The sequence below is a fragment of the Nomia melanderi genome, chromosome 3 (genome assembly GCF_051020985.1).
Source record: "Nomia melanderi isolate GNS246 chromosome 3, iyNomMela1, whole genome shotgun sequence".
Taxonomy (NCBI): Eukaryota; Metazoa; Arthropoda; class Insecta; order Hymenoptera; family Halictidae; genus Nomia; species Nomia melanderi.
The window spans coordinates 13,913,172-13,929,959 of NC_135001.1; the positions used below are offsets into that span (position 1 = coordinate 13,913,172).

General features: G+C 35.3%; 1 protein-coding gene across 1 annotated transcript; it reads left to right on the forward strand.

Annotated features, from left to right (window-relative positions):
- Positions 1-1,234: 1,234 nt before the first annotated feature.
- LOC116432917 (uncharacterized) lies at positions 1,235-16,764 on the forward strand. Its single transcript, XM_031990415.2, has 7 exons — positions 1,235-1,498; positions 10,901-12,779; positions 13,498-13,661; positions 13,792-13,957; positions 14,209-14,472; positions 14,720-14,941; positions 15,269-16,764. The coding sequence occupies exons 2-7, from the start codon at positions 11,088-11,090 to the stop codon at positions 15,719-15,721; spliced, it is 2,961 nt and encodes a 986-aa protein (XP_031846275.2). The 5' UTR covers positions 1,235-1,498; positions 10,901-11,087; the 3' UTR covers positions 15,722-16,764.
- The last annotated feature ends 24 nt before the right edge of the window (positions 16,765-16,788 follow it).

The following is a 16,788-nucleotide window of genomic DNA, read 5'->3' on the forward strand; positions in this document are numbered from 1 at the left end:
ATTATTTCTCCATCAACTTGGCGCTTGAGCTGTAAACGTACGTGGAGAGCTACACAGAGAGTAACAGAGAAATAATGATTGCGATCATATCTACAGAGTGATGTGTCACCATGTCTTTCGTATAGTCTTTACAATAAAGTACATGTCCTTACAATCGGCTTCTATAGTTTGAAATCTAATTACTTTTTCGTACTCAGTACATACAATGAACAACTTACAATAACTTGTAATTATTATTATCTCTATCATTATTTATTAGAAATTTATTTATTATTTTAGAAGATAAAAAAATGTTAATATCGGTTGCGATTTTTGGTTAAAAATAAGATTCCGCCTATACGATGGCAACCCGACTGACAAAAACGTATGTCGGATAAATGCTGGAGGCGTCTGACAACACACACTATACGAAAGACACTAAGTTATCCCGAATTTAGCATTTCCGGTCCCAACAAGTCTAACATTTTTTAAAAGCACAGCAAATCATACGAAAGTGAAATAAGAAAAATAATAAAATAAAGAAGTAACAATTTTTGAATTGCACGTGGTAAGTGAAAGGAACTGTTTAGTGGTTAATATCTAATCAACATCAAATAATGTCAGAATATACTCAACATTAAACTTTTACTAATATATGATATTTTTTAAAGAATTTTTCCAAAAAATAATTCTTTTCACTAAATATTGTTGTATATGAATTTCTGAAAACAAAACAAGTCCAAAGTATTAAATAATTCATTTTTACTGAATTCATTAAGCGTAATGGCATCCATTTTCCACCCAACATACTTTTTTATTCAGCGTTCAATACCCTTCCGAATTGTCGATAAGAAATCAAAACGATAGAAAAGTAATTATCAGATTGTACTCTCATTTTGATAATACAGAACTTTCGTTTGAAACTTTTTCCCCATAATAAACAGCCGACGAATAATTTAAAGTGGTAAAGTTAGATCACCACTCTGTACAACATTGTTTTCTCTCTGAACGTAATATCGCCGTCGCTAGAGAATGATTACCTGTTAGGTACTTTCATGAAATCAATAAATGACGGTAGCTCGTCAAAGACCGAGTTCCTAACTTATTAGCATCGTGATTTTAAATCTAATAAAACGGATTGGGGCGGTCTGTATGTACGTACACCGTCGGAGGGATACGTCGCGCCCTCTTTTTACCGGCAGGTGTATTCAGAAATGTTTCCAGCGACATGTTCAGCGCGCGCAGTCGGCGAACGCCTAACGTTTCTCTATTCCAGTGCACGGGGCGCGTTCAATCGAAGTGGTTACGCGTGTTCAGTTGAGAAAAAGTTCGCGGTTCGTGACCAAGACTGAACGTCAACGTCGAAGCGAATATCGATCGAGGGGGATCACGTGACTGAAAGCTGACCGACGGATCGGTTTCGATTCGATATTGTTCGTGGATTCGACGATTTTTGGGGGAGGTCCGCTAAACACGCGAAACAAAAACATCCCTGACAGCTTGAGAACGTTCCTCGTGGGTAAGTTGACAGTCGGGTAGTTCCCGTGTATGTATGCTACCAACCTTGAATTTTGAGTTTTCACCGTTTATTTTTAACGTCAGGCTAGCAAAAATAAATGCATTGATAACATTCTAAATTATTTAGATTGTTAAGATTATTTAGATTATATTAATGTATTAGCATTAAAAAATATATAGTCCATTGCTTGGATGGTAGGGAATAAAGATATTCTTACAGTAAAAATGTGGGAATAAAAAAAGCTATATTTTTTATGTGATTAATATAAACATATATTAATATTGTATACGAATTAATTTATAATGAATGTATGTATAATACACGTTAATGAATTATACCGTGTTACACCGATGTATTACGTTTATACATTTTTGCATAACTAATAATATAGTTATAAAAAATGTAACTATTTTCTTTTTTTATTTCTACAATCTCGCTGTGTGAATGATTTAGACCTTCACTATAAGTATAAGTAACTTCACTGTGTATAAGTAAGTACTTACTTGATTCGAGGGAAACGATCGAATTTCGGAGTAAATTAAAAGCACCACCTTATTTACGTATTGTTTACGATATATTTGACTGTTTGCTTATTGGTTCGCGTGCCGTTAAGGAAGTATACACGGTACAGGTGAGTGGTCGTAACGTTGAACAATGTGGTTTTATGCGATGGAGAAGGGGATAAGGGTGAGAGAAACAATTAAGCTTTTTATTTGAAGCAATTTAATACTAGATTTTCATTTTGCTTCTAAAATAAAAAATTAACAGTCATATATATCGTTAGAGTAAATATATATTCTAACTATAGTATAAAAGAAAATTCATAATTATTTAATTTCATAAAATAGAATTTGAACTTGCATTAATTTTAATTACATAATTAAAATTTTTGTTTACATTACCAATATTCATTTACATTACAAGGTCATTATTATAATATTATAATATTTCCAGTTTTTACAATAAAATTTTAATCTTAAATTGTATAATAATCGTTTGGCAACTAAAATTGGTACAAACATGTGAATCTCACTTTTTCACGACCTCGATGTTAGTACAGATCATTTTATAGCCACATTGTCCTAGATCGTTGTATCCTTGCCTTTATTGGCAAGAAGTGAAATGATCGATAACGAAATGTAATTAACGTCGTCAAATATGTAATTGTTACTGTGCATAGGTAAGTTGCAATACAAACAGATAAGGATTATTATTATTTGCATAAATTATAGATATAGATATCTTCACAACAATTTAAAAATTTTTAGGAAACAAGTCGTGAAATTGAAATATGTTAACGTGTTGTATCCTAACTGTCCTATTTACGCTGTTTTCATTTTCTGTAAAAATTTCTGATACAACATTTTTATAAGATATTTCATTATGTGTTCATAAAGATCTACTACATTAATTATCATGTAAATATTTTTTACAAGCGATAATTGGGTAATAGATTATCTTTAATACACAGATAAATCAGTTAGTCGTTTTCAAAAGTACACGTGTCAGGTGAATTTTCAAGTTTGATTTTATCGATAACTATCAGTCTTCAACAAAGGAACACTTTTCAACCGTGTCACTCGATCGAAAACAAATTATAAAAATTCCATAACGTCGAAGCCGTTATGCTGGACATTGACGTCATACTGAGTACATCAATCACTTGGTTCTCCTTTATAACAAGTATAACAAATTTCTAAAATATATAGCTCATCGATAACCTTCCTTCGAATTTCGATAAAACACTTTACATTTCACATCCAATTTGTTTGATGCAAACATCGATGCAAACTTTATGCATCGCAAAGGAAGACAGTATTCGCTATGACGCAGCATTGTGTCATCCGTCGTTGAGGTCTTAAACATTTCTTCGACCAAGACACCGAATTATTTATATTGCGGTAAAATATCCTCGGTCTCCATATTTTCATGTTTTTAGTTAAGTACTTCGGCATGTTTTTCTTTCTATTTCGAAGCATACAATATCGATCTCTATTCACTCATCGTTTCATGGATCGACAAACCGCCATACATTATCTTCGACGATCTTAGTGCTTAGAAAATTTCCGTCTCGATTAACCATGGTAATTAAATATTCTGCGTGGCTCTTTCGCGCCGAGTCGCCATGTTTACGCTGAGATTAAATGCATGCAAGCGGTTTACAGAAAAGCGTCGATTGTTTCAAAAGAATAAAAACATAAAGTTTTCTTATCCTTCTTCTTTCGAGACAGAAGAACTTTGTCTTTGTATCATTCGAAAATAATGGCCACTCAGACATTGTTTCGCGTACCGTTCATGTGTATTTTACCATAGCGTAATCACAGCGCGAAAGAGCCACGCGGAATATTTAATTGCTAGGCTTAAAATCTTGAGTACTATGGTGGTTACTGGTGATTCTTAACTAAATCAAATGACTGTAATTCATTTAATTAAACAAGGATTATTTAAAAACTTTTCTATCGAAAAATCAAATGTAATTTGAATTTGCTAATATCGACAATATGTTCTCCGAATAGCTACGTTGGCGATGAATATCTTTTATTTCACTCTTTATCTTCCTTTATATTAGTGACCAACGTGACAACGATCATCAACATCGACAGTGAGTCGAAACCAAGATATCGGACTGTCCGGCATTCAACGTGTTAATTCAAACGGATATTGTTTATTTTTTATTTGACGCAATGATTGCCGACATTCGCTTGGCAATATTGTCTCACGCGGATTCACGTGCCTCTGAATGAAGCGTACAGCCGCGTGGAGAAACTATTCTGAAGGAAATAGAGTGTAACAAGCAACACACTCTGGTTGATTAAAGAGTGACTCAGATATCGTTCGATCTTCTCACGTTATCGGCGACGCCGTTGCTTGTTACTCCTGTTTTTTGATAAGGGGTCCCGGCCTGTCTGCCAGAAAATACTCGATCGAAAGAAACAACGGCGATCGGTCGCCGCGTTTCCGGTTGCTGTTTTTACCTTGTCCACGCGCCATTTTCGTTTTACCCGTTGAACCGTTTCCCTTTGACCCAGAGCAAAATGTCAGCTTCTATTTTCTATACTATGTGTGGTATCGATTTCAGTATACCGAGCATTCGTGTGAAACTTCTCAAACCGAATGTTGCTCTAATACGTTATAATAAGATAACGCCGGTAATAATTTTGAGTGACACATAAACGTGCTAAAATTTCATTTACACTTCGCTTTATGTTTCAGTTAGTCGATCGATGCGAATAAATTATGTCATACGCCGAAAATTCATGAATTCTATTCTTGCCACTGCGTTTAACCCTTTGTCCTATGGCATCGCGTTGGATTTGTGGAGAATTCTAACTTATACGATGAAGATGGATATTGTTGAATTTTCTTACGTTGAAAATTGAAAATTACTCGAAAGAATTGGTTGATGTGTGTATTTGTTGAAATTTATTTGAAATCTTTGCCACAAGTCTAAGATAATATTATTTAGGGTACGATAGCATACTAAGGTATGGTATCATAGAATGATATTATACGACAGACAAGGGGTTAATTTTCATAGTAAACATCATCTTACAATAAACACAGAATTTTTTTCGTTTAACAAACTGCTAACAATAAGATAATTTTGATAATCGCGCTTTAAACGAAGTCAAAACCGAAATGGTTAAAGAAGAATATTACGGCCGGAACGTCGCGTGACTCCAACCGTTTAGCAAAGTAATTAATCGCTATAACACTCTCACTGTCAAGTTGAAGTAATTTTTATAGGAAAACATCATATAAACGAAATTTTATTAGACTTTATGAGATTCGAGAATGTTTATGTAGCAATTACCATGATAAATCTTGATTATTCAGTTGATGTTTCACTAAATAAATCTACTGGTTTTCTTACCGATTTAATAGACAATATATAGATCTTCTTTCTCCTAAAAATACAGATTGTACTTTTTAAATTTTGTTTAAAGTAAAACCGAGAGTTTCTTAAAAATATCAATTGCATCGTTTCTTGCTTTGCGAGATATCAGTGAAATAGTATCGGTCGTTGGCAAGGATAAAATCCAAAATTCCGTGGAGCCTTCGATTTTATGAATTATCGAAGACAGCACGCATTGCGGATTAATCGTCAGATGAATCCGCGATAAAGCAGAATCCTGCTTGTTGATTTTCTTCCCGACCAGAGACGCTGGAATCGACCAGGCGGTCGCCATGGTGACTCCCCTCACCCATGGCACCCATGGCACCACCGAAAAGTATGCTGATGACCTAATCTCTTTTTCGCTGATAAACTTCACTTCAGATTCTATTGGCATCTTATGTCATACATCTCAACATTAACATTAACCCTTTAATATCTATGGATGTGGTTGGGAGAGGGTGTGTCCACCTAGAAGTAAGAAAATATAAAATAAGAGCAGTCCTTCTTGCACCAGGAAATTAAAAAATATTGTGTATTGAATTGCACATTTTTAAATTTAGTATTTATTATTGTCATAAATAAAAAAGATTTATTATAGCTGAAAAAGAGGGATTAAGTACCGTAGTGGCTAGTAGCGGCCAATATCTATAGAACACTGATAAAACTAAACCTTATGATTTCCTTATCTCCAAAGAATAATAGATAAGGAAAGGATAGAAAATTTGATTAATTAATATTAAAGAAAGATATGAAATTGATTTGCTTCGTATTGAATGATTCAGATTGAAGTGTTTCAAAAGTGGAAGGTAAAAATACCGTTTTGTAACAATTGTCTAATGCAGTTTGTTATGATCGAGATGTAGGTTGGATTTTTGGAAAAAAATGCTGTTGTTAAATCCGAGGACAAGTTTTTGGTTCATTATTGATGCTTATACAATGTGACACAAGTACAGCTGGCCCACCACGTCCATGCCCAGCTCTGTCAAGCTAAAAGTGCACAGAGCCAAGGGGACTCTTCCATTCTGGATACTCGTGTTAATAGTCGAGTCGCATGACGAAGAAAGTAGACGGAACAGTAACGAACATCGTTGTCGGATTTCGTTTCGCTGGCTTCTTATGTTTACGAAATCCCGGTAACGCAAAGTCCCAAGTACTGTTTTCTAGAAGGACCGAGGTGGACCGTGCGGCTGAGTCTCCTTATCCTCGAACACTTCAAAGTTTTTCGAAACTCGAGAAGGACGTGGTGGGCCAATTGTATGTAATATAAGTATGTAGTATGATACAATACAAGTAACATGTAATAACCTATTTGAAGCTGTTTAACGCTTCGAATTCAAAATGGCTTAAAATGATTCGAGTATAATCGAAGACAAAAATAGTCTGCGTGTTCTCGTGCCATTTTTATATTCTTAATTATCATCTGTCCTTGGCGAGTTCCCGTTTGTGCGGAAAGGTGAAATACTCTTTTGAAAGAGTTTGGTAGCGTTCCATTATTGCCACTCTGATGGTGCAATCTGATGTAACTTACAATTACTGTAACACTATGTGAAGGTCCAGTATAATCAGTTAAAACAAAATTTTCTATATATACAGAGTGTTATGTTACTGATGGTACAACCAGATAAGGACTGATCCTATGTTGAACACTAAGTCGAAAATATAGAATAAAATTTTTTCATATGAGGCTTTGTTTTCGAGAAAATCGACTTCGAATATTCGCCGGCTACGCGTGCACTTGACCGTGTGCTGTTATTGGATTTCACTGTAGATCGAATATTCGAAGTCGATTTTCTCGAAAACAAAGCCTCACATGAAAAAATTTTATTCTATATTTTCGACTTATTGTTTAAGATAGAATCAGTCTCTATCCGGTTGTACCATTAGTTACATGCCATTCTGCATATTTATTACATCTATAGTATATTCTTTTTCTCCGTTTGCTATTGTTATATATTACATTTTCCAGAATTTCTTTTTCTTCAAATAACCAATATGTAACATTTTATTCGGTTGTCTAAAAAATTAAAAAAATTTGTCATCTATTGAAACATAAAACTTCGAACAATAATACAAACTTATGCTTATTGAATAGTACATTTGGTTTTTATACGTACAGGAAAAGTATTTATCGCAGGTCCTAATATTCTTTTAATAAACGGGCAGGTACAACTCGAAGAATGAGTTCGGAATTCATGAATGGCGCACGTGCCAGAAGAATTTGTGCGTTTAAGGTTTAAAGTGATTGTGGACTGGCTGAAATGCCGATTAAGAATTGTTCGCGTGACTGTGGCTAACGCCGAGTTTATATTCTCTTCCTAATAACCTTAAAACTACGACCACACCTTGTAGGTCATGGTACGCGGTGAGTCAAAAGAACAATCGATCGTCAGACAATTTCAACGAAATATGTGGTCAGTGGAGATCGACGATAACGACACAAATTTAATTCATTGTTATATCATGCGACTTTATACTTGATCCTCTTATGCACAACCTTCGAAAAATCTCCAAGCTTACCGGAATAATTAGCATTTTATAAAATACTTAACTCTTTGCATTCGGAAGTTTTTCGTTAGAAACATTCAATATTTTCTGATAAGGTATAGGCGACATCCATTGAAGCTAACTAATGAGGAAACATACATAAATTCCGAAATAGAGCTATTTTATTTTCATATGTCATATATTGATGCATTATACGAAGCTTAATATTATATACAAGACATCAATTATTTTTTTAAACAAAATTAGGTAGTGACTCTCGAGTGCAAAGAGATAAAAAATCTCATTACGAAAAGCGTTTATTCAATTACTTGGGTGTTTAAACTGTTATCGTATACTGTAACATATACACTAAAATATTATTCCTTTTCTTGAAAATTATATTGTTGGTGTATTTCAAAATCAGTTTTCTGTAATTTAATCACTTAACAACGGGTAATTGATATAATTTAGGCAAACATTAATTTAATGTATACTGAATAAGAATAAAATATTTGAAAAGAATTAAGATTAAAGAAATTCATTGAGTTGAAGTTATATTAGGATTTCAAGGTCGTGTAGCTAATAGAAACACGTGACCGGAAATAAGGACATTAAATATGAAACGCTAAATATGGCAGAGTGCAGCCGAACTGCATCGATTGCAGCTTCAACGATTTCAGTGAGGCCGTAAATCACTAGATTCGATGGTTCTTTCTTATTTACGTAAGCCGACAATTTGCTAGTCTATTTTTACAGTTCCTCAAGAATGATTTGTCGTTGAGAATTTCGAAAACGTTGGATAGTTTTTCGTTGTTGAAAATTTCATTTTGCAGGGGTGGAAAATACTGAAACGACTAACGGGGAAAATGGGAAAAGAAAATTTATTACAATTTGTTACATACAAAATTTGTCTAATGAACAAATAAATCGAGTTTTACATTGAAGAAAATTTGTAGATTATAAACTGCACTCGTCGAGACATGAATGACACACGGAAGCCTGTCAATGGTTATTTAACAGGTGATTCATTATTGTTCTTAGCAGGCTCGAAGCTAATAGAACGGAAGCCAACCTTCTCGTATTTATATAAGCGATATAATATGTAAAATGTTTTAATGTAATATACTCGCACGTCTAGGACGTGCTATAAATTGCTCGAAAGTCCTTTAAGGAACATTTAATTCTTATTGTGCGACTAAACTATCGTAACTTCAGAGTTTCGGAAGTCCAATACCTCAGAGTTAAGGGTTGTTCGAAATTCAGAATACTATAACTTCAGATTTCCACAATTTCGGAAATCCAGATCTTTAGAATTCTAAACAGAGTTCACGTTGTGGAATTTCAAAATATAATAAATTAGATATTTCGAAATTCCATTGTTCTAACATTGAAATTTTCTGCAGTTCAGAATGTACAATGTTTCAAGATTGAAAGTTGAAGAGTTTCAGCGTTAAAGAAAATTATTCTATTATACGACACATTAAAAACGCCTTAATCACAATATTAACAAATTCTGAAGTTAAATAATTTTCAAATTCCAAAATTGATAAACTCGAATGAAGTTTAAACGGAAAACTAATTAAGAGGGAAAAACAAAGAAAGATAAAAATTTTACAGTATTTGAATTCGAGTTATGAGAGGTTGAGTCAGGTAATTGGTTCGGTTAGTCCAGCCAATTAATTAATCAGCTCAACAATTTTATTTTCATATGGAAGAAATATGCTTTTTATCGTATTCTTTATACACACACTTAAATCGCACTTTCCTAAAATAATCGGACACGACAAAAGCTTTCTGATTTTACAGCAGATAACTTTTAATCAGATGACGCGTTTAATCTCATCGAAATTCTCGTTAAAGATCGAAATCATGAATATCATTCATATTATTTGTAGACTGAAGCACCGAAATTCTTTTCCGATTATTTCATAGAACTGTAACGCTTATTTTAATTGGTTAAGACTAAGCCTTATATTTTTATGTACCTTATTATTGTTTCAGGTACAGTTTCGTCGTTTTTAGTTTCCGCATTCATTTTCTTTTTTTACAGCTTTCACGAGCACCCAGCAGACTCCGTATGCTTAGCTCGTTTTAGCACAAATGGTTATAGATCCTCCCCCTTCTGTTTTATTGATTTCTTTTATTTGCTCACACCGTTCAGTGTCGCATGCACACTCACACCCAGACACGCATGTACTCCTGGAATTCAGTCATTTTTCTATTACCTCCATGGTGAGTAGTAGATTTTACTTTTTTTTTTGTTGTAATCGTCTCTTATAATTTCTGTCTTTTTCTTTTATTGCAGCTCTGTTTTAATGTCTTGTTTTTTTCGTTTTTTATATTATTACGGTGAAAAGTACTTGATTTTTTTCCATGTATCCCCTTACCAATGTAACATTTGTTAGTCTGTAAACTCTATTCGTGATTACACAAGGTTCTCCCTAATTTTGTTACAATGAGTATTAAAAAAAATCTTTGTATAATGACAAATGTAAAAGTTTCTTTTCGGTTTTAAAAGATTTTGTATAGATTTAACGTCATTGGTATATACATATATATTTCATTGTGTTCCAAGTTATTTCAAGTTTTCTCTAATTTTTATTTCATAGTAGACTAGGCTGTAAGTAGAATAAGACTGTTTTTAGTCGGACCTTCACTTCATTCGACTTCCCCGTTCAAAATGATGAGTTCTGTTCCTTGTATTCTATCCTTATTTCATAAATGTATTATATCCCTTCCAAATAACCTACTGCATGATTTTTCGAATGATCATTTTTACTAATAAGTCGTCAACTTATGGAGATGAAATCGTAATGTAACATCTAATCATGCTCCAGAGGAATTATTAGCTTCCAAAAATCACCTGTTCTTAACATAGCCTTTAAAAGACTACCACGATCTGCATCCTCTAACACTTTCAATTTTTTTGTCTAAAAAAAAGAGAAAAAAAATTCCAATCGCTCGATCAAAATCGGTGTGCAGATTTATCCCGAAATTAACAAGAATACCTCTTCCCGCAGGATAAGCAAACGGGCGAGGCGTGCATGCTGAAGCGACCGACGTTTTCTGACCCACCCAAGGTCGGCTGGAAAGTCCTTATGGTAGCTGAGAGGCGCGGACGATCCTTCCCCAGCGAGATCCAAGGGCTGAAGGGCTGGCCCCGCCGTTGGAGCCACTCGGCGAACACCTACATTTAGAAGAACCGTCATGACCGACCCAAACGAGAATCTCTTATGCGAACAGGAGGACGAGTCGTCGAACTCCTACAAGCCTACACGCAACTGGAACAACAACGACGTGTTCAGCAACGGGACCGCTAACTTGATCAAAAGAAACGAGCTGAGCGTCACCCAAGATCAGAGTCATTGCCAAAAACCAAGCTACAGGGCCGATCAAACGAATACAAATTACCGCTATCCAAAAAGGGCACCGATAGTCGGCTGGCAAAATGGCAGCCCGACAGTATTCCCCAGCACGCCTTGTCATACACCTGATCCAGACTCCCTCGACCCAACCGCGGTATTGTCCAGATCCCAGAGCACCGCTTCGACCACAAAAAGCTCGGACGTCCTTCAAGACTCCGGGAACACCGAGGATCTCAGCAGCCTGGCCGATGAGAAGCTTCTTCAATCGACACCGGCTCGGACCATCGACCGAAGCGTGGAGTCCCTAACGCCAGATAAAGATACGTTTCTAACCACATCCCCAGATCTAGGTGGTAGCAAAGATTTCAGTCTGGGCGAGGATTTAGAGGATAAGATCGACTTGCTCAGTCCAGGGACCGATTGCACCGAGGACAGAATTCTTCCTACACCTCTCGACCGCAGCTACCTGACCTCTCCAAATCTTACTCTGGGAGCTAGTCCTACCAATAAAAGCGCGTTGAACTCTCTCGACGTTCAACTGTTAGGGAGAAGCCAGGATGATAACAGTAAGAATTATTCAGAGTCCAGAGCAATCATCACCTCTAACCCTGGCTATCGAGAAGACGATACAAGGGACTCCATCGATTCAGACAGCGTGCTGGATTCCGAGGATGAGGAGTTGAACAAGGGAAAGCAGCGGAAGTCGAAAGTACCGGATGGCGGTTGGGGATGGGTGGTCGTGCTGGCTTCTTTGATTATCTCCATGATAGCCGACGGGGTGTCCTTCAGCTTCGGTTTGCTGTACATAGAGTTCCTCCACGAATTCGGCGCGTCCAAGTCGAAGACGGCTTGGATCGGCTCGCTATTTATGGCGGTGCCGCTTCTTTCGGGTCCCATTATGTCCGCGCTGGTCGATCGTTACGGCTGTAGGAGCATGACGATCCTTGGCGGCCTGATATCCGGCTTTGGGTTTGTTTTAAGCTGCTTCAGCAACACCATCGAGGTAATGTACTTGACTTTTGGGGTCATCGCGGGTCTCGGTCTGGGTCTGTGCTACGTCACTGCGGTTGTGAGCATCGCGTACTGGTTCGACAAGAAGCGAACGCTAGCTGTAGGGCTCGGCGCGTGCGGCACTGGTATCGGTACCTTTGTCTACGCGCCGATGACCACCTTTTTCATCGAGGAATACGGCTGGCGGGGCACTTGCCTGCTTCTGGCCGGCACCTTTTTCAATATGATCGTCTGCGGGACCGTGATGCGCGACCCGGAGTGGTGGATCGTCGAGCAACAGAAGCAGAACGGGAACACGCCGAAGAAGTCTGTGACTAAATCGGAAGGCGATAGATCCACCGAGAGCACTGCCGATGAGTTTCCAGGTGTCGAGGAACTTAGGAAAATGTTGAAGAACGGCCACGCGCCTGAGTATTTGTTGCAGATACTTGGCGCTACCACCGAGGACCCGCAGGCAACCAATGGGGATGTTAAATTCAGGAGCGTCGTTAATTTGCCCACTTTTGTCAAGCATAATGAGAAGGTGAGATTTCGTGATTATGGAACCGATAGTTTTACTTATTTCCTTTGAAATCTGGGGAAGTGTTTTAATTAATTTTTAAAAGAATAAATGGAAGTAATTAATCGAAAGATCGATTAAGAAATCTTGATTCATTATTGGTTTTAGAAAATTATAAAGTGTTCAGTCGTACTGACGTGAAGATTATTAGCGACTGTATGAAGTATTGGTTATTATGTTATGTTTTTATATTTACAATTGTTGCAACATTAAAGCACTTTAGTGTTATATTAAATGAAACAGTAGCAGGCGTGAGATATTTATAGTTTGTATCATGCTCACAGAAATATATCTTGACTCATGGTCAAATGATCAATACGAAAGTAAAGTAATAGGAAACGTGATTCCTGTTTGCGTCGAAAATTACCCTCCTTGCGTGATTTCTGAGGTGCTTCAGGGTCACTTCCAAGTGAAATATTTATTTTTGATGCTATCGGATTTTACATTGAAAGCGAAACAGGAAATGCTACATTTTTTTTAATCTTCTCATTGTTCAATATTACGGAGTTCTGAACATAATAAAATGTCACGCCATAATGTGATCTATATTTTAATGATTTTAATTATTTTTTTAAATAGACTTTAAACATTTACGAAATTTGTGTATAATTTATGCAAAATATCTCTGAATCGTCGAAAAAATAAATACGCCCTGAAAAACATACATTTTTGAAAATTGCAGGTTCCAGTAGAGGTATTGGAATTGCTTTCCAGTAATCCGAGACTGTACAAGGTCATTCTGGAGAACTATCCCAATATTTTAGCGTGTAGAAGTTATTCGGATAAAAAGCTGAACGATTCGGCTGGGGAAGTCGGCAACAAAAGCGTCGTCACAATGTCTATGAGGTTGGTGGTAGCTTCGGCCAAAAAATATACATACGTTGTCTATCCGAATATTGTTGTGGCTGTAAGTCACAGCAGAGAAATCTAAAATTTAAATTACAATCATTTCAATGTTACTTGTGTCTGTTTAAAGGATTACACAAGCAAACGACGAACCGAAATGCGACGATTTGCATACAACGAACCATGTTCATATGGGATCTGTGTCTGGCACCGTGAAAAATCACACTACTAGGAAGATATCCAAAAAAGAATCTGAAGAGGCTAACCCTTTGTTGACCAAAGAACTTGAACATTCAGTGAGTATAATGGTTTACACTAATCACTTTTGATGTTTGTATTATATTTATGTGAATAATTATACATATTATATTTCTTGATTTTTCTTCTTTTCAAATACTAAGAAAATTCTATAGAGACACTAAGATAATTGAAAACTTAGAATAACAGTAAAGTGTTTCGTGAAAGTTTCTTTCTTTATTTACTCTTTTATTTTATTATCTACACGTTATTGACTCTACCTACAGATATTATCTACTAATTGTTTTAGGAAGCTGAAGCACGAAAAGTGAAATCGATTTCTAAACAACGCTTAGGGGATCTAAATTGCGGCGTTGTTCGAACGGACTCTCTTCCGTGGTTAAGGAGGCAATTCAACACAAATACTCACTATTTCAAAGATATTAGAGTTCACAGGAACTCTGTTATGTACCGCGGTGCTGCCTTAAATTTGCACAAGTACAGATTAAGAGCCAGTAGCTGTCCAGATATTTATAGAAACAGCATGACTACATTGGCAAAAGAAAACGAGGAGGTATAATATAATTTATTTATTATCATTGTTCTAATAATTTTTACAATATTAAAAATTTATAGGAAAAGTCAATGTTTACAGTTTAGAAATGATAACATACGTTATACAAGTTTCTAGAATATTTTTTAGGTATTCTACATAGTGTCTAGTGTAATATTTAATATATGGTCCGACGATTAAGGAGACTATCTTGTTTTAAGAATATTTTGCGTCATTTATTACAGTTATGTAATTTATATACTTCTAGAAATGGTATGGCGAACTATTAGATTTATTGAAAGGAATGATGGACTTTTCTATGTTCCTGGAACTACACTTCTTATTACTATCTTTGTCAACGATCTTGTTATTCACTTGGTTTATCGTGCCTTACTTCTACCTTGCCGAGCATCTCACTAGGAACAGTTACACCGAATCTGACGCTGCGAATCTCCTTAGTATTATTGGCATCACCAATACAATTGGAATGGTAATTCAATCTTGTTAATCAAACAAATTACATCAGAAATGTTTAAATACCTTCGTTAAAAATGTTATGTTAGAATTAACAGATATGGTGGTACATGAAATAAATTATTTTTGTATACCAATTTCAACCTTAACCACAGATTATTTTCAAAATTAATTTTATAAAGTTATGTATATAACTCGTAATCAAGGAGGACAGATATAACCGAGACCTGACTAGAGTCCAAGAATTAACCAATTCTAAATCACTTAGCAAAATAATAGATACAATTTATGAGTATTTAATAAATCTGTATTGTAATGATTTTTCAACATTGTTTGTTAACAGATTGGTCTCGGCTGGGCTGGGGATCAACCTTGGATGAACGTCAGCAAAACGTACACTTGGTGTTTGGTTGCCTGCGGTATAGCGACGATCTTAATGTCAATATTAACACCGTACTACAACTTACTAATGGTCACCTCGGCAGCGTTCGGCCTATTCTTCGCGAGTAGCTTTAGCTTCACCCCGGTGATACTCGTGGAATTGATACCTTTGGAGAGATTTACAACAGCCTACGGGCTTAGTCTACTATGTCAAGGTATAGGAAATCTTCTTGGTCCGCCGCTGGCTGGTTGGATATTCGATGTAACGAATTCGTGGGACATGTCATTCAACATGGCCGGTGGTTGGATTATCGTTTCCGGACTTCTGGTAGGGCTTATTCCTTACACGAAGAACCGGAAAATTTTGGGTGAAGGTCCAATCGAAATGGAACGCGAGAAAGACTGTTTAGCATAAATTCATTATTGCCTTCGTTCTTTTCGGACCGATGTTAACATTTAAACAATCGACAGATTCGTCTAAGTAAATTTCAATATAAAAATATATAGTAAAAGAAATACTATAAATTACATGTGTACATAGTTAATAACATAGAACGTAATTGAAAATATTGAATTTAGTTATTAATAATTATCATCTATATTTTTTAAAATTTATTATAATCAGAAATGATTAACGTTAATACTTGATCTATTATAGATTTTTGTTTATTATTAAATTTAATTAATTATTGTTAAATTATTGTTAAATTTATTTAATCACTGTTAATGATAAATGTTAAGTAATTCTAACTGATTAATTATTGATTGTCTAGTTGTACGGAATATTGTACAAGTAACGGAAAAATCGATACGAATTCAAGAAAGTATGGACTTACCCAATCGATCGATTAAATGTTAACATTATACAAGTAGGCAATCAACTAGTGAATTGATCTCTTATTACATAACAGTCTTTTTAACTTCTTAGACAATGATACAAGGTATGAAATAAAATCGAAAGTAGGATGAATGTGAGAAAGATATTCGTAATTCGTCCAATTTTGGTTTTTATTTGTTAAATGTTGCTTAATTCTTATGATTACATTTTGTATACAGTGGTGGAAACAGTACTTACTAGCGGTGCTGATATTTATGAAACGTTTTACAGTGAATGTAAATACATTAGTCTCGTAGGAGTACTTAAAATGTGATAAACCATAGTTGATTGAGTTTTTGGTATCTACCGGAGAATAGTGATTGTATTGGAATTGTGTTATGAGGATTAGAACGGTGACCACGGAATTGACTAAACTGAACAGAAGAACAATAAAACAAATATGAAAGGAAACGAATACTTGAATCTATTTCGAAGCAGACATTTCATATAAAACAATATTTTATAATTTAAAAATTTATTATATAAATAATATGGTATGTCATATGTCTTTGAACAAAGATACAGTATGTAAAACTACATTTGATATCTTAATTAATTGAGAATAATTAGGAAATGTAACTCAATGAATTAAAATTTAATAATTT

Bases quoted from the DNA above. Each gene is read 5' to 3' on its own strand.
- LOC116432917 (XM_031990415.2), top strand. From the start codon at position 11,088: ATGACCGACCCAAACGAGAATCTCTTATGCGAACAGGAGGACGAGTCG. The intron at 13,958-14,208 runs GTGAGTATAATG...TAATTGTTTTAG, and splicing joins CCAAAGAACTTGAACATTCA to GAAGCTGAAGCACGAAAAGT. The intron at 14,473-14,719 runs GTATAATATAAT...ATATACTTCTAG, and splicing joins TGGCAAAAGAAAACGAGGAG to AAATGGTATGGCGAACTATT.